General features: G+C 52.7%; 4 protein-coding genes and 2 long non-coding RNA genes across 8 annotated transcripts in view; 3 read left to right on the top strand and 3 right to left on the bottom strand.

The window, feature by feature from the left end:
• LOC311586196 overlaps window positions 1–21101 on the top strand; it is an 86174-nt gene extending 65073 nt beyond the window's left edge. Inside the window, exon 2 of the long non-coding RNA XR_014775472.1 lies at window positions 19090–21101. This is a non-coding gene — a long non-coding RNA (uncharacterized lncRNA). The remainder of the gene's footprint in view (window positions 1–19089) is intronic.
• On the top strand, window positions 201–7861 carry LOC311586191. Its single transcript, XR_014775471.1, has 5 exons — window positions 201–294; window positions 552–706; window positions 1015–1379; window positions 5470–5656; window positions 6062–7861. It is a non-coding gene; the product is annotated as an uncharacterized lncRNA (long non-coding RNA).
• PRDX5 (peroxiredoxin 5) lies at window positions 8104–11415 on the bottom strand. The gene is made up of 6 exons (XM_084761820.1): window positions 11171–11415; window positions 9382–9516; window positions 8914–9045; window positions 8613–8651; window positions 8434–8495; window positions 8104–8350 (listed from the first exon to the last, which is right to left on the bottom strand). Exons 1-6 carry the CDS (start codon window positions 11330–11332, stop codon window positions 8245–8247), a joined length of 636 nt encoding a protein of 211 aa, XP_084617946.1. The 5' UTR covers window positions 11333–11415; the 3' UTR covers window positions 8104–8244.
• On the top strand, window positions 11835–12762 carry TRMT112 (tRNA methyltransferase activator subunit 11-2). The gene is made up of 4 exons (XM_084762039.1): window positions 11835–11982; window positions 12071–12172; window positions 12308–12397; window positions 12477–12762. Exons 1-4 carry the CDS (start codon window positions 11905–11907, stop codon window positions 12582–12584), a joined length of 378 nt encoding a protein of 125 aa, XP_084618165.1. The 5' UTR covers window positions 11835–11904; the 3' UTR covers window positions 12585–12762.
• Window positions 12710–23842, bottom strand: ESRRA (estrogen related receptor alpha). Of its 3 annotated transcripts, none has more exons than XM_084761199.1 (8): window positions 23634–23812; window positions 23192–23249; window positions 22096–22432; window positions 15988–16104; window positions 15747–15875; window positions 14429–14596; window positions 14066–14335; window positions 12710–13744 (listed from the first exon to the last, which is right to left on the bottom strand). In XM_084761199.1, the coding sequence occupies exons 1-8, from the start codon at window positions 23663–23665 to the stop codon at window positions 13485–13487; spliced, it is 1371 nt and encodes a 456-aa protein (XP_084617325.1). In that variant the 5' UTR covers window positions 23666–23812; the 3' UTR covers window positions 12710–13484. The 3 variants fall into 3 exon arrangements, with proteins under 3 accessions (XP_084617325.1, XP_084617326.1, XP_084617327.1); XM_084761200.1 differs by having other exon boundaries at window positions 23192–23314; window positions 23634–23770; XM_084761201.1 differs by lacking the exon at window positions 23192–23249 and having other exon boundaries at window positions 23634–23842.
• Window positions 23843–24426: 584 nt separating this feature from the next.
• Window positions 24427–27792, bottom strand: CATSPERZ (catsper channel auxiliary subunit zeta). Its single transcript, XM_084761916.1, has 5 exons — window positions 27575–27792; window positions 27104–27413; window positions 25563–25642; window positions 25298–25364; window positions 24427–24642 (listed from the first exon to the last, which is right to left on the bottom strand). Exons 1-5 carry the CDS (start codon window positions 27593–27595, stop codon window positions 24533–24535), a joined length of 588 nt encoding a protein of 195 aa, XP_084618042.1. The 5' UTR covers window positions 27596–27792; the 3' UTR covers window positions 24427–24532.
• Window positions 27793–27872: the final 80 nt, after the last annotated feature.

Raw genomic sequence — 27872 nt, 5'->3', positions numbered from 1 at the left:
GCAGATGACCCAAACCCACTGGCAGACAGGGTGAGACGCAGGCTCCTCCCTCAGATGCACCCCCAGCGGCCAGCACCGGCCTTGTTCTGCGGCGGAGGCTGCGACGACGACGACGACGACGACGACGACGACGACGAGGACAAAGCAGGTGGTTCCAAATGCTGGCGCATCTCCCAGGAGCGCTTCTTCTCCCAGAACGATGGGTCTCAGACAGTTGTGTGGAGTGAGAAATCAAACCCAACTTTACTTGTGGATCAGAGTTATGAGCCCTGGGCAGTGGAGGGGTTCATGAGGGTAACTGTGCATGATTCACTGGGGCAAAGGGTGCCAGGATACTTCATCTACATACAGTGGTTCAGCGCCTCAGTAACAGCCCGCCCTTATCACAGAAAGGGAAAAACAGTACTTAATTATCCTATGTATCAGAATGGCGCCTAGGTGTAATTAAGGGCCATTTGCTGGAGGCTGGGATCTCAGCATGGGGTGGAGGACTTCTGGGAATTCCCTGTGCTTGTTATCAGGAAAGGGGTTGGGCCTATGTTTTCTTTTAGGATTATGTGACTCTCCTTACAAGACCTGGGGTCACCAGATCAGGTGAAGTGAGAACTCTGCTGAGAAAATGGAGTCCGATCTTCATAGACCAAGCACAAAACTGATACCCGGAGAAGCCAGACTTCAGCCTCATCAGCAGAGTCCCACGTGCCATGTGGGTACTGGGAACGGAACCAAAGTCCTCCATAATGCATGAAGTGCTCTTAACCCCAGAGTCTTCGCTCCAGTCCTCAGTTGTTGTTGTTTTTTGTTTTTTTGTTTTTTGTTTTTTCTGGAGACAGGGTCTCTCTGTGTTAGCCTTGGCTGTCCTGGACTCACTTTGTAGACCAGGCTGGCCTCGAACTCACAGTGATCCGCCTGCCTCTGCCTCCCGAGTGCTGGGATTAAAGGCGTGCGCCACCACGCCCGGCTCAGTCCTCAGTTTTTAATGCTAATTTCTTTCTGTTTGCCTTCTTTTTGCAGTGAATGCAAGGCAAGTGTCTGCCACTGAGCTTTATCCTCAGCCCTTCTGCACAATTCATCAGCAGAGCATGTCAGACAGCCCAGAGACTTGCTTCAGCTTGATTTGTTATAAAGAGCGTTACAAGACCTGGGTGTCCGTTGGCAGGAGGTTGCTTACCTAGCAAGGTCGAGGCTTCATCCCAAGCCATGCAGAGGAGCAGAGACGAAGCTTGAGATGGAGCGACAGGAGGATTACAGGGGAGGCGTGGGAGCACTCTGCCCTGCTTGTTTGGTAGTTTGGAGGATCCTGCCAACCCCTGTCATCTGAGTCCTCAGAGTGACATCTCCATGCAGGCAGGACTGAAGTTCCGCACCCTCACTATAAAGTAGGTGGACAGAAGTGGTCAGGCTGGGTGTGGAAGCCAGCTCAGCCTGTCAGCTCAGATTCTTGCTGGCCCCATCTGCAGCACCACCTCCCTCCAGGGGATGGGACAGGTCCCCTCTGGAATGAGCAGGGTCTCATGATCTGTTATCAGGCAAGGCCAGGTCAAAGAGTTGTTGGTATGTCTAGCTTCAAGATGGAGAAGAGAATTTATAGAGTCTATGAGCAGCTTTGGAAAAGAGAGACTTTGGTTTCTATAGCTGCCTTGGGAAGGGAGTTAGAAGCCAGTGGCTATGGTCAATAAACAAAAAACACAGCATTGTATTGAATAGGTAGGTAAACAGACCACACACACACACACACAGGACTGCATTGTGCCTAACTTACACTTTGTATGCTGTAGTTCATTCCTACAGTCCAGCACATGTGAGGCTGAAACAGAAGGACTTCAAGTTCAAACTGGCAAAGCAGGAAGATAGAAGTGTGAGTCCCCCAGTAGTCACCCAGCTGCCATTGCTCCACCTACCTTTGTTCTGCCCAGTAATTGGCTGTCAGCTGTCAGCTGTCAGCAATTTCATTTTAACCAATCTGAGAACATTAGGAAGCAAAGTTTACACACAACGGTGCACATGAGAATGTACTATGGACTGTAACCAGATCTTCTTCTTCTTCCTTTTTTTTTTTTAAACAATTTTTTTGTTTTTGTTTTATGTGTATTGGCGTCGTGTATGTCTCTGTGGGGTTACAGACAGTTGTGAGCCACCAGATGGTTGCTGGGAATTGAACTCAGGACCTCTGAAAGAGCAGTCACTGCTCCTAACAGCTGAACCATCTCTCCAACCCCTGTAACCAGATCGTGGGGGACAGTATTTAGCATTTGAATACACAGCAGCACTAGACCAAATCACAATAGTCCTAGAACTCACTATGTAGACCAAGCTCAAACTCATAGAGGTCCTCCTGCCTCTGCCTCTGCCTCTGCCTCCGCCTCTGCCTCTGCCTCTCTCTAACCCTCCATAACTTACTTCCTCTCAAATTCATGGTCTCCTTCTCTTTAACTGCTAAAACATATATGCACATCAATGTCTATATTACACAACATGTTGAGTCTGTTCAGTGTAGCGTGTATGTACATGATCTTAGGACCAATTGGATAATCAATTAGGGACATCACCCCAGGGAAGATTAATTCTCAGCAGTCATTAGTTGCCCATAGCTCTTTGGCTGGGGTGAAGCCTGTGAGATTTCCCCTCTACATGTCAGCACGTCCTTTGGTGCCTTTGCTTAGGTCTTATTTAGGCAACTGCACTGTTTCAGTGTCATGGGTGTAGTTTCCCTGTCAGTTCTAGGAAACAGGATCTCACAGAGACATCCTGGTCCTCTGGCCCTTACAATCCTTCTGCCCCTCTTCTATGAGTCTGAAGTGTAGAGAGGCCTTTATTGTTTTCTCCTTCTCCTTCTTCTTTTTCTCCTCCTCTTCCTTCTTCCTCTTTTTTTTTTTTTTTTTTAATTCCCTAAGTCTTTTTGGGGGGTGGGGAAGTGAGCTTGGTGGTGCACATTTACAATTCTGCTACTCAGGAGGCTAATGCAGGATTGTGGATTCCAGCTCAGCTTGAGTTATATAACAAAGACTTGTCACAGCTTGGTGTGGCAGCACATGCCTTTAGTCCTGGCACTCCAGAGGCAGAGACAAGTGGATTTGTGAATTCAAGGGTAGCCTGGTCTACAGAGTGAGTTCCAGGAGAGCCAGGGCTATGTATTGAGATCCTGTCTAGAAAAAAGAAGAACAAAAAACAAAATAACAACACACACACACACACACACAGAGAGAGAGAGAGAGAGAGAGAGAGAGAGAGAGAGAGAGAGAGAGAGAGAAACTTGTCCCCAAAGCCAAACATACAAAAGCATTTGTTGGTCTGAAAATATAGCTCAGTGATAGACGGTTTAACTCAAGACAGGCCCTGAATTCCATCCCCAGTAATAGACAGACAGACAGACAGACAGAAAGAAAGAAAGAAAGAAAGAAAGAAAGAAAGAAAGAAAGAAAGAAAGAAAGAAAGAAAGAAGCATGCACGCATGTATGCTCTCACTATCTGCTATGTGCTGGTAATAATATGCTACTTACTTCATAAGTTATCTCACAGGCCACACCAACCGTGTGAGGTGGCCAGGATCATTTCCTTTTCTTCTCTCATCTGTGAAATTCATTTATTCATGCATTCATTTTGGGGATATGCACATGCTATGATGTACCTACATAAGTTATAGGGCAACTTTTGCCCCTTGGTTCTCTCCTTCTGCTATGCTGGCCCCAAGGACCAAATTCAAATTGTGAGGCTTGGCTGGTGGCAAGCACCTTTACCCACTGGGCCATCTTGCCATCCTTAGTCCCTCTTTAGAGATAAAGAAAGTGTGGTCCTAGAAAGACACTCAGACTGGCCATAGCCACCAACGTCCAGTAGTGGGTTGTGACTCACACTCTGGAGGTCCAAACCTAAAGTCTGAAGATCCCACTTGGTGACAGGGCCATCCAGGCAAGGCTACCTGGGGGTTTGTAGAAGGACTTGGGGTCCCCTGAAGCCCTGAGAAGTGTGCAGGTCCTGTTCAGTAGCACTTCAAAGAGATTCAACCCAAAAGGGCAAGCACCCCAAATGTTGAGTCAAACTTTGGCCCTGGGGGATCCTGGCTGCTCAGTGCCTTTATTTAGGCATGTGCTAGGGTTTTAATATGTCACCCTATTTCCGTGCTGGAAATTTGGTTGGTAGCACAGCAGAGAAGGGGAGTAGGACTAAGGAAGGTGATTAGGTCACACAGACCAGCCCTGCTGGGTGGCTGGATGTTTTACTTTACTACAAGAGTGAATTTGTTCTAAAAGCAGGGAGGCAAGCTAGTTCACTCTTTGCCCCCTGGACCTTCCACCACGGGACAGGCCACACAACTAAAAGACCCTCTCTCTCTTGGGGTGGTAGCATACATTTGTTTGTTTAAGATTTGTTTATTTGGCCAACCTGGTCTACAAAGTGAGCCCAGGACAGCCAAGGTTACACAGAGAAACCCTGTCTCGAAAAAAAAAATTTGTTTATTTATTATATGTATATAGTGTTCTGCCTGCATGTATACCTGCACACCAGAAGAGGGCATCAAATCACATTATAGATGGCTGTGAGCCACCATGTGATTGCTGGGAATTGAACTCAGAGCCTTTGGAAGAGCAGACAGTGCTCTTAACCTCTGAACCATCTCTATCCTGGTACCAAAGAAGCTCACACACACACACACACACACACACACACACACACACACAGAGAGAGAGAGAGAGAGAGAGAGAGAGAGAGAGAGAGAGAGTTGGATAGGGTATGGTGTACAACTGTAATCCTGTAATCTAAGCATTTGGGAGGCAGAGGCAGGCAGAACTCTTGAGTTCCAGGCTAGCCTGGTCTACATAGAGACTTCCAGGCCAGCCTGGAATACACAGTGAGACTCTAACAATAACAAGAGGAAGTGAGCAGGACATGGTAAGACAACACCTACAATTCCAACACTTGAAGAGTGAGCTTCAGTGACTTCAGGGTCATCTCTGGCTGTGAGGAGTTCGAGGCCAGCCTGGGTTACATATGACTACCACACATAACACCTTGTGCTGCTCTCTGGCCTCCAGGACCCAGTAAGGAACAAACCTCTTTTCTTCTTCTTTCTTCATCTCATTCTCTCTTCCTCCCTTCCTTTTTCTGGTGTGGGGGGTGGGGTGGGTTTCTCAAGACAGGGTGTCTTTGTGTAACAGCCCTGGCTGTCCTGGAATTCAGTTTATAGCCCAGGCTGTCCTGCCTCCTGGGTTTTGGGATTAAATGTATGTGCCACCACACCTGGCTCTTTTTCACAGGGTTTCTCTGTGTAGCCTTGGCTGTCTTGGACTCACTTTGTAGACCAGCCTGGCCTTGAACTCACAGTGATCGCCTGCCTCTGCCTCTGCCTCCCGAGTACTGAGATTAAAGGTGTGTCCCACCACTGCCCCACCTGGCTCTTTTTTTAAAAATGTAGGCGTATGGCTGTTTTGCCTGAAGGTATGTCTATGTTTATGTGCATAACACCCACAGAGGCCAGAGGAGAGTGTCAAAAGCCCTGAACTCGAGTTACAGATGGTCGTGAGCTACTGTGTGGTGCCGGAATTGAACCCAGCTGTTCTGGAAGTGCAGCCCGCGCTCTTAACCTCTGAGCCACTCTCCAGGCCCAAACCTCTCTCTTCATGGCTGACTCTCACGCTTCCAGCTCCAGCAGCACAAGGCAAGTGCGTGTCAGGGTTGGTTTAGGACATTCTCTTCAGTTGTTTGGTTTTAATATTGGTCCAGAAAAGACACCAGTCCCTCTTCCAGGTGCAGCCTCAGGCCTCCCAATCCCTCAGGCTCAATCCACAAGGTCTGGCTAGCCTCACCTCAGGCCGGAAGCCCAGCCTTACTGCACTCTCCTGGCAGGTGCTGAGCTACTCCAGGACCTGGAGCTGCACCAGGGCTGGCTCAACTCTAGACATTCTAACGCAGGAAGGGAAGGCCAGGTGCTGTGCAGCCAGGGCCCTCCAACCCCCCCCCCCCCAAGCTGTCCTAAGGTGCCACTGGGACCCTGTCAGCCCTTTTCTCTCAGCCTAGAGACCCAGCCAGTGAGGAGACTCTGAAGGGGGACACTTCTTTACAGGTCTTGCAAGGATGGGGAAAAACAGGCAGCCAGTGAAGAAGGAGAGCTGGCATCTGTGAGGACGACTGACTGCTGAGGCTGCCAGCAAGAACTGGCGGCACAGCTCAGGGCCCATGCAGTGGCCCATGGGAGGAAGGCCTGTTCCTCAGCTCCTTCATCTGATCCTGGGAAGGAACAAGTCTCTGTGCTGTGCCTGTCAAGGTCACTGTGACCCAAGCATCTTCAGAGGACAGATTAAGAAGTGGCCAGTGACATGAAGGATGCTGGGTGGGATGAGAGAATCTCAGGTAGCTGAGCCATGGGTCCCCTTAGTAGGAGAGTCCCAGAGTCACCACCTAGGCCTCTTCCCTTCAAGCTCATGGCTCCACCTGGCCCAGTGCCCTCCCTCTGGCATCTCATCACAGATCTTTCCTTTTTTTTTTTTCAATATTTATTTATTTATTTATTATGTATACAGTGCTCTGGCTGCACATACCTGCATGCCAGAAGAGGGCATCAGATCACATTATAGATGGTTGTGAGCCACCATGTGGTTGCTGGGAATTGAACTCAGGACCTCTGGAGAAGCAGTGAGTGCCCTTAACCTCTGGGCCATCTCTCCAGTGGCCCCCCTCCTTTTTTTTTAATTGGTTTTTCGAGACAGGATTTTCTCTCTGTAGACCAAGCTGGCCTTGAACTCACAGAGATCCGCCTGCCTCTGCCTCCCCAGTGCTGGGATTAAAGGCGTAAACCATCATACCCTGCTCATAACAGATCTTTCAATGCCTCTCTTCTGTCTCCCAGCTCCACACACTGGCTCGGACTGGAATCTGACCTGTGCCCCAGTAAGTCCTATGGTGATTGGGTGGCTGCGAGGCCTGACTCCTGCTGACTGCTAGATGGCCTCACACAAGCAGCCTCAGGGCCCAGACAGCCTGTTCCTGCTGTAACGAGGCCAGTCCAACCTTTTCAACCCAGCCTGACTCTTCCCTGCCACTTCCACCTCTAAGCTCCCTCAGGGCCTCTTCTGCCTTGCCTGGCCTCCCACCACTTGGCTGCTGTAGAGCTGGTCTGGTCCTGAGTGCTGGACAAGCCTGGTATGTACCCCACTACAGCTACACAGATCAGTCAGGTGTTCGGTATCTACCTGTTGGACTAGAACCTCCTCCTAAGCACAGCGAGGGGCTTCCCAGCCATCCCCTGCTCCCCTGAACATGGATTCCTGAAGCCCCAAGCCCTACCGGTGTCCCTGGCTCTTGGCCCCTCCCTCGGGCTCACCACTGGCCACACCTTTCTATGGCTCCTCCCTCTGGAAGTCTCCTGTTCTGAGCCTAGTACAGTGTGTTCAGATGAAGCTGCATCTGTACCAGGGGTGCTCCTGGAGCAACTGGAGTCTGCAAGATGGGAGGCCTGAGCGAAGTTTCCTGCCCTGTGTATTAAGAGTAAATGGAAGCCGGGCGTGGTGGCACAGGCCTTTAATCCCAGCACTCGGGAGGCAGAGGCAGGCGGATCGCTGTGAGTTCGAGGCCAGCCTGGTCTACAAAGCAAGTCCAGGACAGCCAAGGCTACACAGAGAAACCCTGTCTTGAAAAACAAAAAACAAAAACAAAAACAAAACAAAAAACAAAACAAAACAAAAAAAAAGAGTAAACGGAGGGCTGGAGAGATGGCTCAGAGGTTAAGAGCACTGGCTGCTCTTCCAGAGGTCCTAAATTCAATTCCCAGCAACCACATGGTGGCTCGCAACCATCTATAATGAGATCTGGTGCCCTCTTCTGGCCTGCAGGCAGAACACTGCATACATATACAAATACATATACATATACAGTAAATGGAATCGGGTTGCTCCTAGACCAAGCACCAGCTGTCCCAGGATGTAGCAGCAAAGCCAGTCTGGCTTCCTCTCAGTTTCCAGGCTGGTTATGAGGACGATGCTACCTTCCAGAGAACCTGTCCTAGTTGTCCCTCCACTTTCTCCCTCAAACCCCTGCCATTGACCTCAGCTGTACCTGTGGCTACACCAAAGACAAGGGCGGCAAAGCAGACAGTTCCCAACCAGAGGCAAAGACACAAATGAGATCGTTTATTGCGAAATTTGGTCAAGGTTCCATTTAAGTGGCCTCTGTGAGGAGGTGCTGGGCCTTTTAGCCCAGAGCTGGGTGGGAGAGATGGGAAGGGAATAGAACCTTTCTCTGGCCAGGGCCTCAGAGTTGTGAGAGGATGTTGGGAGCCAGGCTGCAGGTGAGGCTTGTGCCATCCGGCTCCACATTCAGAGCCTTCACGACGCCATTGTCTATGACCATGGAGAACCTGCAGGAAAGAGGTACAGCTACAGAAGCCCAGGCGGCGGCAGCCAGGGCCCAGAGTGCCAATGGGGAGTGTTCCCACTTTACCTCTTCAGTCGGCGGTTCCCAAAGAGAGGCACCAAGGAATCATCCAGTAATAAATCTGTCTCCTAGAGGACAGGCAGAGGCCGGTGTCAGGAGCCCCCAAACAAGCCAGGGGCTGCTCCCCACAGAAACACGTCCCTCCAGGAACAACTGCAGGCTCAAGGAAGGGGCGGCACACTCACCTTCCCGAAGGCTCCAGTGGGGTCAGCTAGAAGCCGAACCTGAGGGAAAGGGGGTAAACGTTACAAAGAGACCTTCAATGAGACGGCTCAGTGAGTGAGGGTGCTTGCTGCCAAGCCCGACAACCTGAGTTCAAACCCCACGACCCCACATGGCAGAAGGAGAGAACCAGGTCTCCCAGGTCATTTTACAGCTTCCACTTGTGCACCATGGCATGAGTGCCCACCCCACACACAAACCAAGTAGATACATTGTAATAAATTTTAAAAAACCGGAGCCCTCCCACCTGGCCCCACACCTCACCTTGCCTTCTGCCTGATGGGCTCTACCCCACTGTTCCGTCACAAAGACATCATTAACACTCAGACAGGCCACCACCTGGACTCCCTTGGCCTTCAGAGCTCCAGCTTGCTCCACAAACCCAGGCAGGTGGGTCTAAGAAGGAAAACAACAGGTCAAAACAGAAAGACAACTGCTGGTCTTCCTCTGCCTGCTCTTCGTCCTCCTATTTCCTAATACCTCTGATCAGGGTACGGGACCCAGGTGAAGCAAGCCACTTCCTCTTTGCCTTGGCTACTAGGAAGCCTAAACCTAAATATCTAATGGAATGAATTCCCATTGGCAAAACTTCTGTCTCATTAGCCCAAGTCCCAAGCAAATTTTGCCGTGCTTGCACCAGCAGGATCAAGCAGAGGTGTTAGATTTAACCAACACCCCCTTTCCCCTACCCTCCGGGTTCCAGCTTCTGAATCTGGAAAGGAGAAGCCTCACCTTAGAACAGCCGGGCGTAAACGCCCCAGGGACTCCAAACAGCACGCCTTTCTTGCCCTTGAACAGCTCTGCCAGGTTCACCTTCTTTCCGGGCTCCCCTTCAAAAACCTCCACTGAGGGGATGGCGTCTCCCACCTGGAGACAAGGACTCCAGGGTGAAACGAGTAAAGAGAGGCCCAGCAAACCACAGCCAGGCAGCCAGACCTTGATGGAGCCAGCGCTGACACCCAGCAGAGAATATCGGTCACCAGAGGTCCATCTCTGCCTCGGTCCCCTGTATTTCCCAGTTGGCCCAACATCTTACACGTTTCAAGGAAGCCTGGCTCTGTGTAAGGACAGTTGGTGGCAACAGGGAAGGAGAGAGGCCTTGGCAAGTTTTGCAATGCTGTGTAAACAAGCCACCCAAGACGGATCAGCGCACAGAGGAGGGTACAGAGGGCTGTGTCTGGGGTTGAGAAAGTGCCTGGCAACAGGGAGCAAGAAAGTCCTGCTCACAGACCAAGAGAAAGGTGTTGGAAAGCCAGGGAAGATGTCCAAGCCAAAGAGTTCGAGACATAGGCTTTCAGGGTAGGTGAGTTGTGTCAGTCCACCCAGAGGCTTCCTAGAGCCACAAGAGGAAAGGAAAGAAAGGGAGGCAGGGGTCAGCAGGTAAAGGCACTTGCCACCAGGCCTGCCACCTGAGTTTTATGCCCACAACAGACATGGTAGAAAGACAGAACTAACTCCTGAGAAAATTATCCTCTATGCTTTTAATCCCAGCATTCTGGGAGGCAGAGGTAGGTGGGTTCGCTATGAGTTCGAGGCCAGCCTGGTCTACAAAGTGAGTCCTGGACAGCCAAGACCGAGAAACCCTGTCTCAAAAACAAAACAAAACAAAACAAACAAACAAAAAACAAGCCGGGCGTGGTGGCGCAGCACTGGGGAGGCAGAGGCAGGTGGATCACTGTGAGTTCGAGGCCAGCCTGGTCTACAAAGCGAGTCCAGGACAGCCAAGGCTACACAGAGAAACTCTGTCTCGAAAAACCAAAAAACAAAACAAAACAAAAAACACACACAAAACAAACAAACAAACAAAACTGTCCTCTGACCTACATGCACACACGTGTTAACAAACTCACACACTAAATACATATTAAGAAGGATTTTAAAAAGAAAAAAGAAAGGGCCTTTAATCCCAACACTCGGGAAGCAGAGGCAGGTGGATTTTTAGGAGTTTGAAGTCAGTCTGATCTATACACCAGGTTCCTGGCCAGCCAGGCTTATATAATGAGCCTTCCCCAGCCCCCCTTCCTCTCTCCCACCACCTCCCTCTCCCTCTTCTATGAAAAGATGAAGCCCAGGAACAGAAGAGAGAGTAGTTTCAAGAAGCTCCTAGAAAGACCAAAGAGCTGGGGGTGGGGGTGGGGTGGGGTGGGGGTGTCTCACTGAGGGAGACAACGAGAAAATCAGACCCCTGGTCACCAAGGGACCATAGCTCTTTCAAAAGATGCGGTGAAATGGCTCTAACACTATCACAAAAAGGCTGGGGCTTTAGAAAAGGGTATGAGGGGTTTGAAAAGCGGCAAAAATAAATACTACAAGAATGTGGAAAATGACACAGCATTCGATCGCTTGAAAAAATGGTGGGGACATGTCCCTGGATGTCGCATAGTGGATACGAGAGGGCGTCTCAGGGAATGTCCCAGGACGGAGGGGCAGCGAGAGGGTCTGGTAGAAAGCATGAAGAAAGCATCACCGAGGACAGCCCCCGTGTGGCGCCCAAAGAGACCGAAAAGCTAAAACAGGTCACCTTGATCGGGGCCATGGCCACCACGGAGCTGCTGAAGCTACAGGCCCCGCCACACTCTGTTGCTTTCCGGCCTGCTCTGCCTGCCGCGCACGTCCAGGTAGCCGCTGCACCGAGCACAGAACTGGCTTTGCAGCCCAAGACGCGTAGCGCCGGCAGAGCCATGCCCTCCCCGTCAGTGCAGCCCACCCGCTGATGGCTCTGCCCACAGGAGGTGGATGCCGAGACCGCTCCGCCCACGCCAGCTCGCCGCACCCACCGCACCGGCTTATAGGGGCCGGGCCGTGACGCGCGTTATGACGCGACGGGGCTTCCAGGGGTCGTGTACCTTATTCGCGCGCGGCAAGAAAAGTCTAGTTTGCCGGTGCAACAGTTTCCGACCCTTAGTTACAAAGGGGTCGGGAGACAGTCTGGCTAAGCCTCAAATGTGCTTGTTTTACACTGAACGATAGCCCCGCAATGCAGCTGCTTTGCATATGATTTGCATTGTAGGTACAATTTACAGCAAGCGGGGATCAGCGTAAACGGTTGCAATTCCCCCGAGAAACGCTTCCGGTATCAGGACTTGACCCAACACAGTCGTTCCCATCCCTCTGCTGCCGCAAAGCCCCAGAAGTTCCAGTTTTAAGTTCGCCACTTCCGGTCCGGCGGAGTATCCAACAGAGTCAACAGCGGAAGTGGTATAAAGAAGTGTGGACTCCTTCCGGTTCCGGCCTCGCGAGCTCCAGTGTGGCAACATGAAGCTGCTCACCCACAATCTCCTGAGCTCGCATGTGCGGGGAGTGGGTACGCGTGGCTTCCCCCTGCGCCTGCAGGTATTTGCATGAAGACTTGTCGCCCTAGTAGCTCACGAGAGCGACACCAGGGCCCGCGCCTACCTTGCTAAACCTTCCCTCCCCGCAGGCCACCGAGGTCCGCATCAACCCCGTGGAGTTCAACCCTGACTTCGTGGCGCGGATGATCCCCAAAGTGGAGTGGGCGGCGCTTGTGCAGGCTGCCGACACCGTGAGGACCCCGCCTCTTTTGCTACCCTCGGGGGAGAGCGGGGAGGCTTGGACTCCGGGCCTCTTCCCTGTCGGGACGGGAGTGGTTTGTTTCTGTTTTGCGTACCGGATGACCACGTAAGCCTCCTTTCCACAGTTAAACCTGGCCGAGGTACCCAAAGAGCCGACTGAAGGTTATGAGCACGACGAGACGTTTTTGAGGAAAATGCACCACGTGTTGCTTGAGGTGAGAAGCCTGCCCATCACCTGCTTAGCCCTCCTCCGCGGAGGCCCCCTGTGCTCAGCTCTGCCCTGCTCCCTCTCAGGTTGATGTACTGGAGGGGACCCTGCAATGCCCAGAATCTGGTCGTCTTTTCCCCATCAGCCGCGGGATCCCCAATATGCTGCTGAACGATGAGGAGACTGAGACGTGACCTTGCTAGCCACCACTTTGGTGGTGTTGTGACCATGTGTATCTGTTGTACAGTCTGTTAACTAGGTATGTCATGTGTGACCCGGATGATCCCCCTCACCCCCCAGCGACTCACTGACCACCGTGTACTTGAGCTCCATAGTATATTTTTTTTTCTCATTAAAGGTTCAAAACCAAAAGCGGTTTCTCTTTGCAGCAAATATACATTAAAATAGAGTCTCTGTACAGCCAAGGGCTCTGGGCCCCGGCTTGCCCCATGGCCCTGCGCCTCCCTGGCCAAACCCAAAAATAAATATAGTGTTATTGCTCTGCAGGGCATTGAGGCAGTGCTGTCTCCCACCCCTTGAGGTGGGAGCTGACAGGGGCCCTGGCCACCCCAGGGGTCCAGGGGCTGGAGCCTGCTTGGAGTTATTGCTTCAAGGGGGGGCACTAATGCCCAATGCGAACGAGGAGAGGAGCGAAGGGACAGGGGCCTTTGCTTTCCGAGCCCCACTCTGGTCTGGAGAGGGGGTCGGATTAAGCAGCAGCAAAAGCATCACCCACCGGGGAGACTGTGGCCTCCATCCCCTTCCCTCCCTGAGATCAGTTTCTGCCTCCCACACATCCCCTGCAGCCCCCTATGGCTTCCGCAAGGCCCCCCGGACACTCTTGGGGGCACATTATGGCTTGCAAGGGGCAGCGCTGTGCCCACCCTAGGGCCTTCACTTTCCTGGCTTCTGACAACCCCCCCAGAGGAGAGAGGGAGGGGAGGGCCTGAAGCCTGCTCCCAGGGATGGATGGCATTGCCCTGGCCCTGCCAGCAGGCTGTGGCACTGCCCAGACTCCAGCTTTGCCCCCTTGGGGCTAACACCCCATGCAGGGCAGATCCTGCTGGCTACCCCACCCTGTCCCACCCCTTGCCTTAGTCCATCATGGCCTCAAGCATTTCCAAAAACAGCTTGTGCATGGGCACCTTGCCCTCCAGCTTCACCCCATAGAAATGGGCCAGGACTTTGCCTGCTGTCTGGCGGAGGAGTGGCAGCGTGAGCAGCAGCCTGCCCGCCCGCCTCCGCTCTGCACCCCCCCCAGGGCCAGCCCGGCCAGCTTCATACTCCAGCAGGGCCTCGTGCAGGGCTTCACGCAGCTGCTCCACAGCCTCAGCATCTTCGATATGCACAGAGTCTAGGAGAGGAGAGAACCGTTGGCTGAGGTGACGAAAGGGCAGGACTCACATCTGATTGGGCACTGCTGGATGGGGTAATACACTCACTGCTCTGCCTGTGAGCCAGGGCCCACCCTTTCTCACCTGTGGCCACCGAAACCACACCTTCCCTTCCTCTGGGGCTTAAGAATCCTGTGTACAATTAATTCAGGCCTTTGTCTTACTTGGTGATTTTCAACAATTATGCCTCAGTTGTCCTTATCTACAAAAAGGGATTGTGCCACCATGGTTGACAGTAGTTGGAGGGCCTATGGGGAGGCCTGTGCCTGTCTGACACTCACCAGAATTGGCAAGGGCCAGAGCTTTCAGCAGAACGTACTCCTCCCGCTCCAGCCGTAGTGCTTGCAGTCGCCGCACCAGCTGCAGCAAGGCTGCTCCCAGATCCCCCAGACCAGCTGCCCGTGCCCCCTCTTCATCCAGGACCAGGTCCTCGGCGAAGGCCAGCTCATCCTGCAGCGGCAGTGAGCGTTGGGCCACACCCAGCACCAGCACCTCCATCCACACACTCTGCAGTACTGACATCTGGTCAGACAGTGACAGTGAGGAGAAGCCTGGAGGGCCGGGGAAACAAGACAGGTCAAGAATTCAGCAGGGTCGGATGTGGCCTACCTGTTCAGGGAGGCTCTGACCACCAGGCCCTTTACCTGGGATGCTCTTGGCCCAGCTGATGGTGACCACTATCTCTCGATCAAAAAGGTCACAGAGAGTGGCCACGGCGGGGAGGTGTCCATCAGGGCTTGCTGGGTCAGGCATGGCATACAGTTTCTCAGGCTCCACCACCAGCAGATGAGACACCAAAGCGTTGACTGGGGCTACAGGGACAGGTGCAAGACGAGAGTCATGAACACAGATCTGACAGATCTCTGAAGCCCCCTCACAGCCAAGTGCCTTCCTGGACACTGAGCGCTGCTGGTAAGCCAGAAGACACTGCTCACTTCCTCAGAGAAAGGCTGTGAGCAGTAGAAAATCTCTCACCGAGGCTTAAGTGTTGCCCCAGTCTAGCATTTAGGAGGCCCTAGTTTCCCCAACACCTTAAAAAAAAAAAAAGAATCCCCCTTTGCTGATTTGTTTTTGTCAACTTGGGGCGTGTGTGTGTGTGTGTGTGTGTGTGTGTGTGTGTGTGTGTGTGTGTGTGTACCTGGGAAGAGAATTTGGGGGTGGGGGTTTCAAGACAGGATTTCTGTGTGATCCTTGGCTGTCCTGATCTCATTTTGTAAACCAGGCTAGCCTCGATCTCAGAGATCCACCTGCCTCTGCCTCCCGAGTGCCGGGATTAATGCCCTGCCCAGCTAGAAGAGGAAATCTTAATTGAGAAAAAGTCTCCATAAGACTGGCCCGCAGGCAAGTCTGTAGGGCATTTTGTTGATTACTGATTGGTGGGGAAGAGTCCCAGCTGCTGTGGGCGTTCTCATTTCTGGGCAGGTGGACCTAAGTGTGTAACAAAGAATCCATGGCCTCTGTATCAGTGCCCACCTTGAGTTCCCGCCCTAGCTTCCCTTAGTGATGACATGTGACCTGACAGTTGTAAGCTGAAATGAACCCTTTCTCCCCAAGCTGCTTTTGGTTATGATGTTTTATCACTGCAACAGAAACTGTGAGACACCCCCACCCTGGTCACGCTTCTGCCTGGGTGTCTGACCTATGAAGTAGTTCATTGTCCTTGAAGGTACGATTACAGCCACCTATGATCCCAAACGCCCAATCCTGGTTTGCCTCCTGACTGCTGGGGTTAAAGTGTGCGTGGTGAATGCGGTGCTCAGGGTCAAACCCGGGGCTTTGTGCATGCCAGACAAGCAGTCTACTGAGCTACAGCCTTGGTTCGTGAAGGTATTTCCATAATTATCTTTTGGGGAGGAAGGAGAGAGGGTAAAACCTGGGTCCCAGGACATGTAAGGAAACCAAACAGACCTCTCCAATGGCTGCCCCACCACCACCCCAAAGCTTAAGAGCACAAGGTCTCACCTGTCTTCCGGGGTCCCCCAGCTACTGCCAGAGGACCCGCAGGGAAGGGGCCTGGGAAAGGCAATGGGTCCACCTCTGGCCGCCGCTTGTACTTCTGTCGCCCACCCCGGACACGGTCCAGACGCACGCCTTGAATTGTAAAACCAGACTGTGTTCTTGAAATACCTGCCCCACAGAACCCTGCCTCCCCGACCCACTGGATCACCCCCACCTCACCCAGGCACCGCCCAGCGCTGCTCACCCTCCTTGAGCATGCCCACCCGCAGGCACTTGGTGAAGCGGCAGGCCTGACAAGCCTTGCGTCTCCGCTTGGTGATCTCGCACTCGTTGGAGGCCGGACAGCTGTACTCGATGCTCCCTGCCAGGAAGAGGCAGGGCTCTAGTGGTGGCCTCCCAGAACCCGGAGGGGGCCCAGGTGACAGGAGAGCCCAGACTCACCCCAGGCAAGCACCAGTCTGGGGGTGTGGGGAGGAAAGGGAGGGCAGGATGCCTTGAGCAGGGCAGGGAGGGGGAGAGCCACCGGGCTGGGATGAGGCAGGGCCCCGGGAGGTCAAGCTGAAGTGTTTGCCCTGAAATCATACTTCTGGGCTCCTCATGGGCTGTCAAGGGCCACAGTGACTTCCAGGCTAGATCCGGGGCTCCACTGAGTCCTCAATTCCCCTGCCTAAAGCATTACTTTCTAGTCCTAGAAACTCTGCTTCTAGGATTGGCTCTCCTGGTCCTCCACCTTCTGGCAGCTCTATGGTTTCTGCATATGGAGCTAATGCAGCCCTTGGGGCTGTCCTACCTCCCAGACCTTCAGCCTCAACAGTGCAGTAATCTTCATGCACAAGTCCAGGGGGCCCCAGGACACCCTGAGGGTCCTTCAACCCACCCTGAGGTACTAGGACCCCACCTCTTCTGTCAGGCCTGCAACCACCTTCCGCTGCTCGAGAAACCTGAGTAGCCTCTTCCCTTCCTCTTGACCAATGTCCGACCCGATGGCCGTGTTGGGAGTGTCACCTCTCACCCACCAGAACCCAACTCCTGCCTGCAGCTTCCAACTTGACCTGTCACCACTGTGGTTCACTGGCCTCCTACTGCCTCTGTTCTCTGCATAGGAGCCTAAGGGATCTTGACATTCTCCTCTGATCAAATTCCCAGTCAGTTCTCTTGAGTCTAAGAAAAGCAGTCTCCTACAGGTTCTCACGGCCCAGGAAACCATCTTTCCTAATTTTGATCTGCACTGCTTGCTCCTCAGATGGGGGCAGCCTCAGGCCTCAGGGCATTCTGTTCCCTGCCTGACCTCTGGTCTTGACAGCCACATTTGCTCCTGGAGAGGCCTTTCCTGGGCACCCTGTGACAGCAACTTCTGGCCTGCAGAAACCTTCAGGCCTGAACACCATCTGATACATAACATGTGTGTTCAGTTACCCTATGGCTTTCCGCTCTTGTTTTGTTTGGGTTGGGTAGCTCGGCTCTTGTCTGTGAGAGAGTTTCACCCCTCAGCCCAGTCTAATCTTGACTTTGCAACAGCCCTCTGATTGGTCTCACAGGCATAAGCCACCATACCTGGCTGTTTTGGTTTTAGTTTCTGTGGGATTGTGTGTGGTTGCACCTACATGTGGATAATTGTGTGGAAGCCCTGGATTCGTGTAAGGTGTCTCCTTCAATGGCTCGCCAGTCCCTCGTCCCCCACCCCCACCCCCACAAGACAGGATCTCACTATGTAGCCTTAAATTCACTATATAGACAGGGCTGGTCTCACACTCTGCCTCCTGCGCACTGGGATAAAGGTGTGCGCAGCATGCCTGCTATCTCCACTTTCTATTTTGAAACAAGGCTCTCTCACTGACCTGGTGCTCACCGACTCAACTAGACTGGCTCAAACCTTCCTGTTGCTCCCTCCCAACATCTGACTTATGTGAGTCCCAAGCATCCAACCCAGGTCCTCTTGCTTGGGCAGCAAACACTTTACCAAATGTGCCATCTACTCAGCCCTCTCTTTTGTTTTTGTTTGTTTTAAAACAGGGTGAGATGTAGCCCAGGCTAGTCTCTTAACTCATTATGTAGTAGATGATCTTGGACCTTGATCCTTCCTGCCTCCAAATGCTGAACTCGCAGGCATGTGCCACCACAGCAGAGGGGACTGACTGTCTTGCTACATGGCGCATACGTATTCTATATGTAGCCCAAGTGGCCTTGAGCTCACAATCCTCTTGCCTCAGCCTCCCAAATGCGGGGATTAGATGAATGCCACTGTGCACAGTTTATCCTGTGTGCTTTCTCTCAACTTACTTAGGGTCAGCAGCCCCAGTTTTCCCGAGGCTAGCCACAGAGCCTCATGTACAGTAGGTACCAGGCTGGCCCCCTCGGCTTCCCGGGGCTGTCGCAAGGACAGGGACCCACTGGGTCTGCCCTGCTTCTCTCCTTCTATGCCCGGCAGGGCAGCTACAGTCAGCTCAAGATGCCTCCTCAGGGGGCTGCCCCTCCAGTCCTGGCCCTGACAGGCCCTTAGCACACACCCTGCTCCTTGCCTTCCAACAACATGACACAAATCAAGCAGGACAGTTTTGACCAAGTCAGTCTCACCTCCCCAGCCTCAGCCCAAGCTGTGTCTGGAACACAGGCCAGGGTAATAAAGAGTAAAGGACAATCTAGGTGGGAGAGCACACGCCTGTAATTCTAACACTTGGAAGCCCAACGGAGGAGAATCACAGGATGGAGGCCAGCCTGCACCATACAGCATGGCACTACTTAAGAAAGAAAAATAGAGGGCTGGAGAGATGGTTAAGAACACTGGCTGCTCTTCTAAAGGTCCTGAGTTCAATTCCCAGCACTCACATGGTGGTTCACAACCATCTACAATGAGATCTAGTGCCCTCTTCTGGCCTGAAGGTGTGCATGCAGACAGAACACTGTATACATAATAACCCCTCCCCAAAATTTAAAACACAAAAACAAACAAACAAAAAACCAGCTGGGCAGTGGTGGCGCATGCCTTTAATTCCAGCACTCTGGAAGCAGAGGCTGGCAGATCTCTGTGGTCTACAAGGTGAGTCCAGACAGCAAAGACTACACAGAGAATCCCTGTCTTAAAAACAACAACAACAAAATCCCACATATTTGAGGCTAATGTGTAGCTCACTGGTGCAGTGTGTGCTTAGCATTCATGAGGCCCTGAGCTCCATCACTAGCAACCTCCCTCACTCCCCCCACCAAAAAAAAAAAAAATCACACTGCGAGAGCCAGATTGAGAAAAATGGAACCAGGCCTGATGTCACAGGCCTTTAATCCCAACACTTGAGAGGTAGAGACAGGCAGATCTCTATGAGTTCAAGTCTAGCCTGGTCTACATAGTGAGTTCCAGGACAAACCCTGTCTCAAAAAACAAAAAACAAAAACAAAATAGAAAGAAAGAAAGGAATGAATGAAGGAATTTATAGCGATCAGGTTTGGCTCACGATCAGAATGAAGGTGGGTGGGAGGCACTTGGCTCTGGCCAGCGAGAAGCAGTTTAGACCAGTGCACTCAGCCAAGTCGAAAGTCACTGGAACCAGTCATAGTGGCACAATAACACCTTTATATTTTTTTTAAAGATTTATTTATTGCCAGCAGGCCAGAAGAGGGCACCAGATCTCATTATAGATGGTTGTGAGCCAGCATGTGGTTACTGGGAACTGAACTCAACAACCTTTGGCAGAACAGCCAGTGCTCTTAGTCTCAGAGCCATCTCTAGCCCACATTAATGCCTTTAATAAAAATATCTGAGCCAGGCGTGGTGGCGCACGCCTTTAATCCCAGCACTTGGGAGGCAGAGGCAGGTGGATCACTGTGAGTTCGAGGCCAGCCTGGTCTACAAAGAGAGTCCAGGACAGCCAAGGCTACACAGAGAAACCCTGTCTCGCAAAAACAAAAAAAATATCTGAGAGGCAGAGGCAAGCAGATCTCTGTGAATTCAGGGCCAGCCTGGTCTACAGAGTGAGTTCTAGGACAGCCAGGGCTACACAATGAGACCCTGTTTCAAAACAACAACAAAAGCCCCACAAAATACCTCACTGGAATATCCCTATCAGTGGTCCAAAGTCCAGGTTACTAGTGATACACAGAGGCAGCCATCTGGAGCTTAAGAGCTTGGCTACACCAAATACCAGGGCTGTCACTTTCTACTTGAGAGAATTTAATTACTACAAAGGCCTCCTGTGCTTCAGTTCTTAACACTGACTCTTTCTTTTTTAAAAAAAGATTGATTTATTTATTATGTATACAGTATTCTGCCCACATGTGTGCCTGCACACCAGAAGAGGGCACTAGATCTCATTGTAGATGGTTGTGAGCCACCATGTGGTTGCTGGGAATTGAACTCAGGACCTTTAGAACAGACAGTGCTCTTAACCTCTGAGCCATCTCTCCAGCCCTTCTTCACAGGGTTGCAATAAAGGGCTGAAATCCTGAAAGTAAAAGAGGACAGCACCTACCACAGGATAAGCACTCAAGGAAAAATACGTTTTAAAACCAGTTTGCCGCCTGGTAAGATGGATGATTCACTAAGTATGGGCACTTGCTGCCAGGCCTGAGGACCTGAGTTCAATCCTCGGGTCGCATATGGCGGAGTCAAGAACCTACTTCCACAAGTCATCCTGTGACCTCTATATCCGTATACTGGATGCAAGTGTACACACACATGCACACACAAAATAAATACATGTTAAATCAGCTGCAAGTGGTGTCGGCCTGTAAACACAGCACTCCTGGGAGGCTGGAGCAAAAGGATGAGAGTGCTAGGCCTGGAAGACACACTGAGTTCAAGGCCAACTACAAAAGATGTCTCAAAAATATTTTTTTTTTTGTAAATTATGTTATAGCCTCAAAGTAGCCAATGGTTACATAAAAAAAACTGGCCAGCCCCAGAGAATGTTCACATCAATGTCTTCACCGTGTCCTCAAATTCTGACGTGCTCTTGTGGGTGAGAAAAGAAAAACCAGCGGCTGAGGAGTGGGGAAGCCTAACCTTTGCTTGTTTGTTTGTTTTTTACGAGACAGGGTTTCTCTGTGTGGCCTTGGCTGTCCTAGACCCCCTTTGTAAACCAGGCCGCCTCAAACACACAGTGATCTACCTGCCTCTGCCTCCGGAGTGCTGGGATTAAAGGCATGCACCCAAAAAAAAAAAAAAAAAAAGGCATGTGTCACCAGGCCCAACTGGGAAGCCTAATTTTTAAAAGCTGGATGCCAGCCGGGTGTGGTGGCGCACGCCTTTAATCCCAGTGCTCAGGAGGCAGAGGCAGGTGGATCGCTGTGTGTTCAAGGCCAGCCTAGTCTACAAAGTGAGTCCAGGACAGCTAAGTCTATATACAGAAACCCTGTCTTGAAAAGCAACAACAGGGCCGGGCGTGGTGGTGCACGCCTTTAATCCCAGCACTCGGGAGGCAGAAGCAGGCGGATCACTGTGAGTTCGAGGCCAGCCTGGTCTACAAAGCGAGTCCAGGACAGTCAAGGCTGCACAGAGAAACCCTGTCTCGAAAAACAAAAGAAAAAAAAAAACAAAAAAACAAAAGCAACAACAACAAAGCCGGATGCTGAAACATAACAAACCTTTACCAGTTACTCATAAAAACCCGCCCTGAGTTAGCAGTATGGTGCTTTGGAGGAATCAAGAAAAGTGATTCTGTGCTGATAAGGCAGCTTCTAGCGGCAGAAAGAAAGTCAGAAGCCAAGTGTTACAGCAGGTGTAGGCACCTGCATCCCAGATTGTATCCTATTCCAACCCAACCCAGCTAACAACTTTTTCTTTCTTCTTCGTCTCCCACTTTTTTTGGGTTTTGTTGTTTAGTTTGTTTTTTCCAAGGTGGGGTTTCTCTGTGTAACCCTAGCTGTCCTAGAACTCACTCTGTAGATCAGGCTGGCCTCGAACTCAAGAGATCCACTTGCCTGTGCTTCCAGAGCGCTGGGATGAAAGGCGTGCGCCACCACTGCCCGGCTTTTGGTAAAGGCTTTCACACAGCCCAAGCTGGCCTTTAACTTACTGCGTAGTTACTGATGACCTTGAGCTTCTGATGCTTCCGGTCCCACCGCCAAGGTGCTGAGAGTTTAGGTATGCAACACCATACCTGGTTTATGGTGCTGAGACAGAACCTCCGGCTCCCTGCACGCTAGGCAAGCATTCTACTAACCGCAGCTACATCCTCAGCCATCATGCCTCTGAACAAGGTGATGTCCCTCGGAAGTGCAAGGAAATTCGAACTCCACACTGCCAACCTCAAGCAGCACCAGACAGGCCCAGGGCCTCTGCGTACAGCACTGTACCAGCTGGAAGGTGCCAGGCCCAAAGGGCATAGGACAAAGGGCACAGAAGCAGGGGGTAGGGGCTCACCCTGGATGGTCCTCTTGAAGAAGGCTTTGCAGGCCTCACAGGATGCCACACCGTAGTGGTAGCCGGAGGCCACATCCCCACAGACCAGGCAGAGGCGTTTGGGCAGAGAGCTGAGCACTAGCTTCCCACTGCCCTGCTCACCAGACCCTGCCCCCTCCCCATCCTCCTCCTCCTTGTGCCCTGGAAGGCATCGGGCTGGAGCTGGCCCTGGGGCCAGGGTCACGGGGGGTTCGGTCTCAGTCTCTGAGGAACCCTTTGGACTGTCAGGGCTGGCTGGCTCTGCCTTGATGTAGAGAGGCTCGATGCCCACCACCTGGCTGGACATGGTGCTGGTCACCTGCAGGAAAAGACCATCGGGGTCACAAGAAGGCACCGTGCCACATGGGTTGGGCAACACTGGGCCTAGGCCAGACTTCCAGGCTTAGCCAGGGAGAGGGAGGAGGCAGAGTCCAAGGAGGGCTGCCCATGTAGAGGGCCCCCAGCTGTCGCCATGGGAACAGAGTCTCCAGAGCCTCTGGGGCCAGTAACTGACAGCAGGTCCTCCTCTTGGGAACCCGGGAGAGGACTGCCAAGCCTAGCCCCCACCCAAGCCAGGAAGCAGGGTAACCTCAACCTGCAGGCGACTCTTCAACCCCCAAACATAAACGTGATATCTCTGCCCAGTTTTCTCCAGGTGTTAGGAGGGCTCCGTCTCAAGTATTCAAGAGCACTCTGAGGAACAGGGCTGGGATAGGGGGTGAGAGTGGTTGTGATGTGAGTTTCCACATGTCCACACATGCTCACTCTCTCTTCGGGCCCTTCACACTCCACTCACACATGGCCTTTAACCAGTCCCAACAAAAGATCACACTCACAAGCAAACTCACAGTCAAGTCTTATAATCACTCTCCAGACTCTTGTGAGAGAACCTCTCACCTCTGACACGCCACCCCCTTCCTGCCTTAGCAATCCCAGTCCAGCCACGCTGTGTAGGGCGCGGCTCCACCTCCTTGCACCCCAGGCCTGCATGGTTCATTCTTAAACTCCAGCTGCCGCAGAGTCCACCACCTCCCGTGACCTCCCGGGGCGCCCCCACCCGCCCCCAACCTGTGCACACCTCTGGGAAGTTGCCTGAAGTTACTTGTCTCCCCTCCTCGACTGCCCGCGGGGGACTTCTATCAGGTTATCAGGAAGTAAGAAGAGGCGACAAGGAAGAAGTTCTCCCCCGCGCTACGGTGACCTATGACCCAGAGAGGAGGGTGGCCCAAAGCCCCTGCAAGCTCCCCCACGTGTCCTCTAGGACCCCTTTCAACCTCAGCCCACCCCGAAGACTCCCGCAATGCTCTAGGATCGACCTGAACCTTGCCCGGGGGCTCGCTCCGAGGCCCGAGACTAACCCGAAGCCAGGACCAGAAGCCAGTCCTGACCCGGCCGCCAGACCGGGCGCGACCCCGCCCGCAGCCCGCCCCCCGCCCGCAGCCCGGCCCCCGCCCGCGCTCGCACATGGCCCCCGCCGCGCCCGCCCACCCCCGCGGCCGCCCTCCCCTCCGCCCCCGGACCTGGGGCTCCGGCAGGGCTGGCGGGCAGGCATGGGGGCCGAGCGGCCCGGAGCGCCGGGGTGAGCGGGGGCCGCCTCCTCCGGCCGCGCCGCCCCGCCGCGCTTCGTTCCCCCCCTTCACTCCGCGGCGCCGCTGGCTGCTTGTAGGACACAAAAGGACATCGCGGCCGCTTCCTACTCCGCTTCCTCCAGCTGACAGCGGAGGCGGAGTCGGCCGTGCGCATGCAAAACAGGGGGCGGGGCCAGGCGCCCTATGCTAATATTCCAGGGAGGCGGGCGGCGCCTGCGTACCCGAAGGCCAGTGGGCGGGCCTTGGCGACACACACGCGTGCGCGGCCGCCCCGGGGGCGGGGCCTAAGCCTAGGCAAGGCAGGACGACTCGAAGTCGGAGCGGGGAGGAGCCGGAGCGCTCTTGCGTCAAGGAGGTGGGCGGTGCTACGCCTTAGAGGAGTGGGCGTAGACTTTCAGTGAACTCGGCGGGCGATGAACGTGAATGTAAATGAGAGGGCGGGTTTGTGGTACTGCATATGCATAAGGGGTGGGGCCTAACGGGGGCGGTGCCCCCCTCCAATGTTGTTGGGACACTTGACAGACTTGGTAGATAAGCACACCTGCGAACCTTCAGGTAGAAACTGATCTAAAACATACAAGTATCCCTGGTTTGCGAATTCCTGGAAGTCCGTACCGGTGAGACGCGAGCGGAGAAAACTCAAGGTCACTGCGGTGACCGAATGAAGGTCACGGGGAAAGGCGGAGCCACGTGCGTCCGCCTCACGCAAGCAGCCACGCACTGACTCCGGAACCATGCATAGACTCTTTAATTTATCTAGGGCTCAAATTCCATGCAGATAGAGTCGAGCTTGGGTCCGGGGAACAGGACAGGACATCTGAGCTGGAGGTTCACTCAGGCAGACAGTACAGCCTCCTGTCCCGTCGTTTCTTGAGCTCATTGATATGGCTCTGAAGCTCTTTAGTGATGAAGTGGCTCCTGCCGATCTTGGTTTTGTATGCTAGGAAGAAGGCAGAGCTGAGCGCAGGGCAGTGAACAACCAAAGGCAAAGGCTCTTCCCATTAGGAAGTTACTGTGATTTGAGGAACTACAGGTGATATGGGGTGGCAGTTAATGCTGGGTTTAGATCTGTGTTACTTTGGGGAACTTTGGATCTCCTAGATGCCATGTGAAGAAGGGAAGGGAAGAAGGCTGAAGATGCTGCAAGCCTGAACCAAGGCATGGAAGCTTCACAGCTGTACAGCCTCCTCCTGGGCCACCCACCCCGACTGGCCCTTGCTTCCTTCTATGTGTCCATATATTTATTATCTGGCTACCCAGATAGTCCAGTATGCAATAAATGTACCCAAGTGATCCAGATGTGTCACAGCTCCCCCCACCTGAGAGTGAAGCAGAGCTAAACAAAGGCTGTCTGTCATTCCATTGGACAACTGGAGAAAACAGGCCTGCTAGAAAGGGGCTCCTTTTAAGTTCTCTGAGTCCCTCCATTGAGTCTGTCTGTGCCTAGTCTCTTGACTTTTAATTTTTAAGGAGCCCTTGGAGTACTTGTGAGCGCTAAGGGAATCTGACAAGACATCACATCCTGACAGCACACTCCCGCAGCCCCAAGCCCTGCCAAAGCCACCAAGATCTTTTGTGGAAGGTAAAGTGCTCACTAGTGAGGGCTTTGCTGAGAATTTCCAGAACTTCATTCTCCATGAGTTCCATCAGTGGCAGCGGCAGCTGGAAGAGCAACAAGAGGGCTCAAACAAACCAAAGGACCCCAGTTCTCTCTGAAGCTGAAATGCTCCCCATGTGACCTCCCCAGCCTGCCTGCTCCACTTTCCTGAAACCCGCTCCGCCATGCCGCTGCTACAAGCCTCAGCCTGCCCACCTCCTACCCACTGCCCGCCCCCAGCAGTGTCCCCAGCCCCCTCCGACCCTGTTCTGCTGCTCTGTCCAGTAGGCTTGATGCGGCATTTCCTTCATCAGACTGACTGATGACTCTGAAGAAGACTTAGCTGGAGAAATGAAAAGAGAAATCAGTCATCTTCGCCAGGTGTGATGGCCCACGCCTTTAATCCCAGCACTCAGGAAGCAGAGGCAGGCGGATCTCAGTTGTGAGTTCGAGGCCAGCCTGGTCTACAAAGAGAGTCCAGGACAGCCAAGGCTACACAGAGAAACCCTGTCTCAAAAACGAAAACAGACAAAGAAAGCAGTCATCTTCAGGCTCCTAGGTCTGCCCTGGAGCACAGTTGCATAAAGTTAGCACATGGTGGCAGTGGGGTTCAGGGATTAGTTCCACACACTACCTTCATTGACGACTATATGGGACATTGGTTTCAACCCTAGGCGTTAGAATCCTACCCAACTATGATCCAGAACCAGCTGTCCTACTGTGTGAGTCTTGGAGACACCTTTTGATCTGTCACCTGTAAATGGAGTACACAGGGATTCCCTTGTGTGGGAATTGTGTGTCCTGTGTAGGTGCGTTGTTGAGAATTGAACCCAGGACCTTGTATGGGCTATGAAAGAACTCAGCCAGTAAGCTACATTCCCCAGCCCAGAACGGCCTATTATGGCAGTTGTGGTGTATAAAGGTCACAGTACAAGAAATCCTAGACCTGACATATAACAAGCTCAGTGTATGACAATTGTTATATTGGTCCTAAGCTTGTTTATCTAGATAGGTCCTCACTGTGTGGACCTAGCTGTCCTAGTGCTACACCAGGCTAGCTTAGAACTCACAGATAACCACTGGCCTCTGCCTCCTGAATGCTGGGAACAAAAGCATACACTTCCATACCTGGGTTGTTAAGGTGGAAATGGAAGGCAGGGTGCAAAGGATGGACACACACAAGTCTCAAACAGTGCTTGTCATACTGTGATAAATACTTTTTTTCACTTTTTTAAATTTTAACCAAGTCAGAATAGTAGTCAATGTGTGTGATCACAACACTCTGGAAGATACAGGGAATCCAAGGTCATCTTGCACTACAGAATGAGGCGCTCTCATTCCAAAAAGAAACACAAAATAAAAGTAAAGTAACTACTGACAAAAAAAAAATCCCAGCCAGGGAATGAACTCTGTCTTTTTCAGCTGGCACAGTGATGAGGTTAAATACACAAGTGAGAGAGGGCTCGGAATGCAGCTCAGCGGTGGAGAACTTTCCTACCATGTGTGATGCCCTCTGTTCGAGCGCCCAGCACCACATTAAACAAATGAGAAAACCACTAGGTCTTTACCGCCCTGTCTGCCTGCGCTTTCTTCCAGTGTTTTCCTGGCTCATACTTGTAGGACGCCTACCCGGTAGGGGGCGCCCAAAGAATGGCTGAGTCTAAGCATGAAGGATTCCCACCTGTGCCCCTCCCAGGAAATCCTAAGGGCTTGGCTCCATTTCTCAGGAAGGGAAATTAGTTGAGACTCTCCGGCTAGCCCCACCCCTGTGGCACACCCATCGCCTCCGCGAGGCTACACTGACCTTCCAGCTGCTCCTCATCGGCGAGATCGCGTTCCAAGAATCTGCCACGGCGCAGCTCTAACTCTAAACGCGCTTGCTTCTGGATCTCCTCTGCGTTGAGGTTGAGGTTTTGCATTATAGAAATGGTCTGGCTGAACCTGCGCGGCTTGCCTGCCGCTCTCGGCGTCTCGTAGTCGTCGAAGTCTTCGCAGACGTCGGACACCGACACATTCGCTATGGACAGATTGGCGGTGCTCCATAGATCACGAACATCCCCAAACAGGCCCGATTTGATCGAGCTGCGGCGATGTTGTGGGTGCTTGGGCACAGACTGCGGGTCACACACAAGGAAAGAAGCCAAGAAACTCGGGGTGCTGGAGAGGACAGGGAGAATGGGCAGGAATGGGGACTCTAGCCAAGCACCCAGGCTCAATGGCAGGTTACTGTAGAGGCCTAAGGTGCGTCTGGGCTTGAGGGACTCAGACTTCTTACTTTGAAAGCGGCTTCCTCCATCGTTCCGCACCAACGGACCAGTCTTCACCGGGCTCTTCGAGAAAGGGGGTATCACGCTCCAGGCAGGGGGAGGGGCAGAGTCCCCTCCCGGATGGCGGTAGTGGTCTCGCGGGAGGAGACTTCAAACTGCCGATGTCATCAAGACCTTAACCGGCTCCCACCCCCCAGTACTGACATCAAGATTGGAGATGCTCAGGCCAGTTCCAAGTCCGGGTCTCCTTCAGGCAGGGACAAGAGTTTTGAGTACCTAAGCTCAGGCAACGGGGCCACGATGTGA

The sequence above is a fragment of the Acomys minous genome, assembly GCF_964271855.1.
Source record: "Acomys minous genome assembly, chromosome: 2".
NCBI classification, from domain to species: domain Eukaryota; kingdom Metazoa; phylum Chordata; class Mammalia; order Rodentia; family Muridae; genus Acomys; species Acomys minous.
This window is presented reverse-complemented; position numbering and strand designations above follow the sequence as displayed.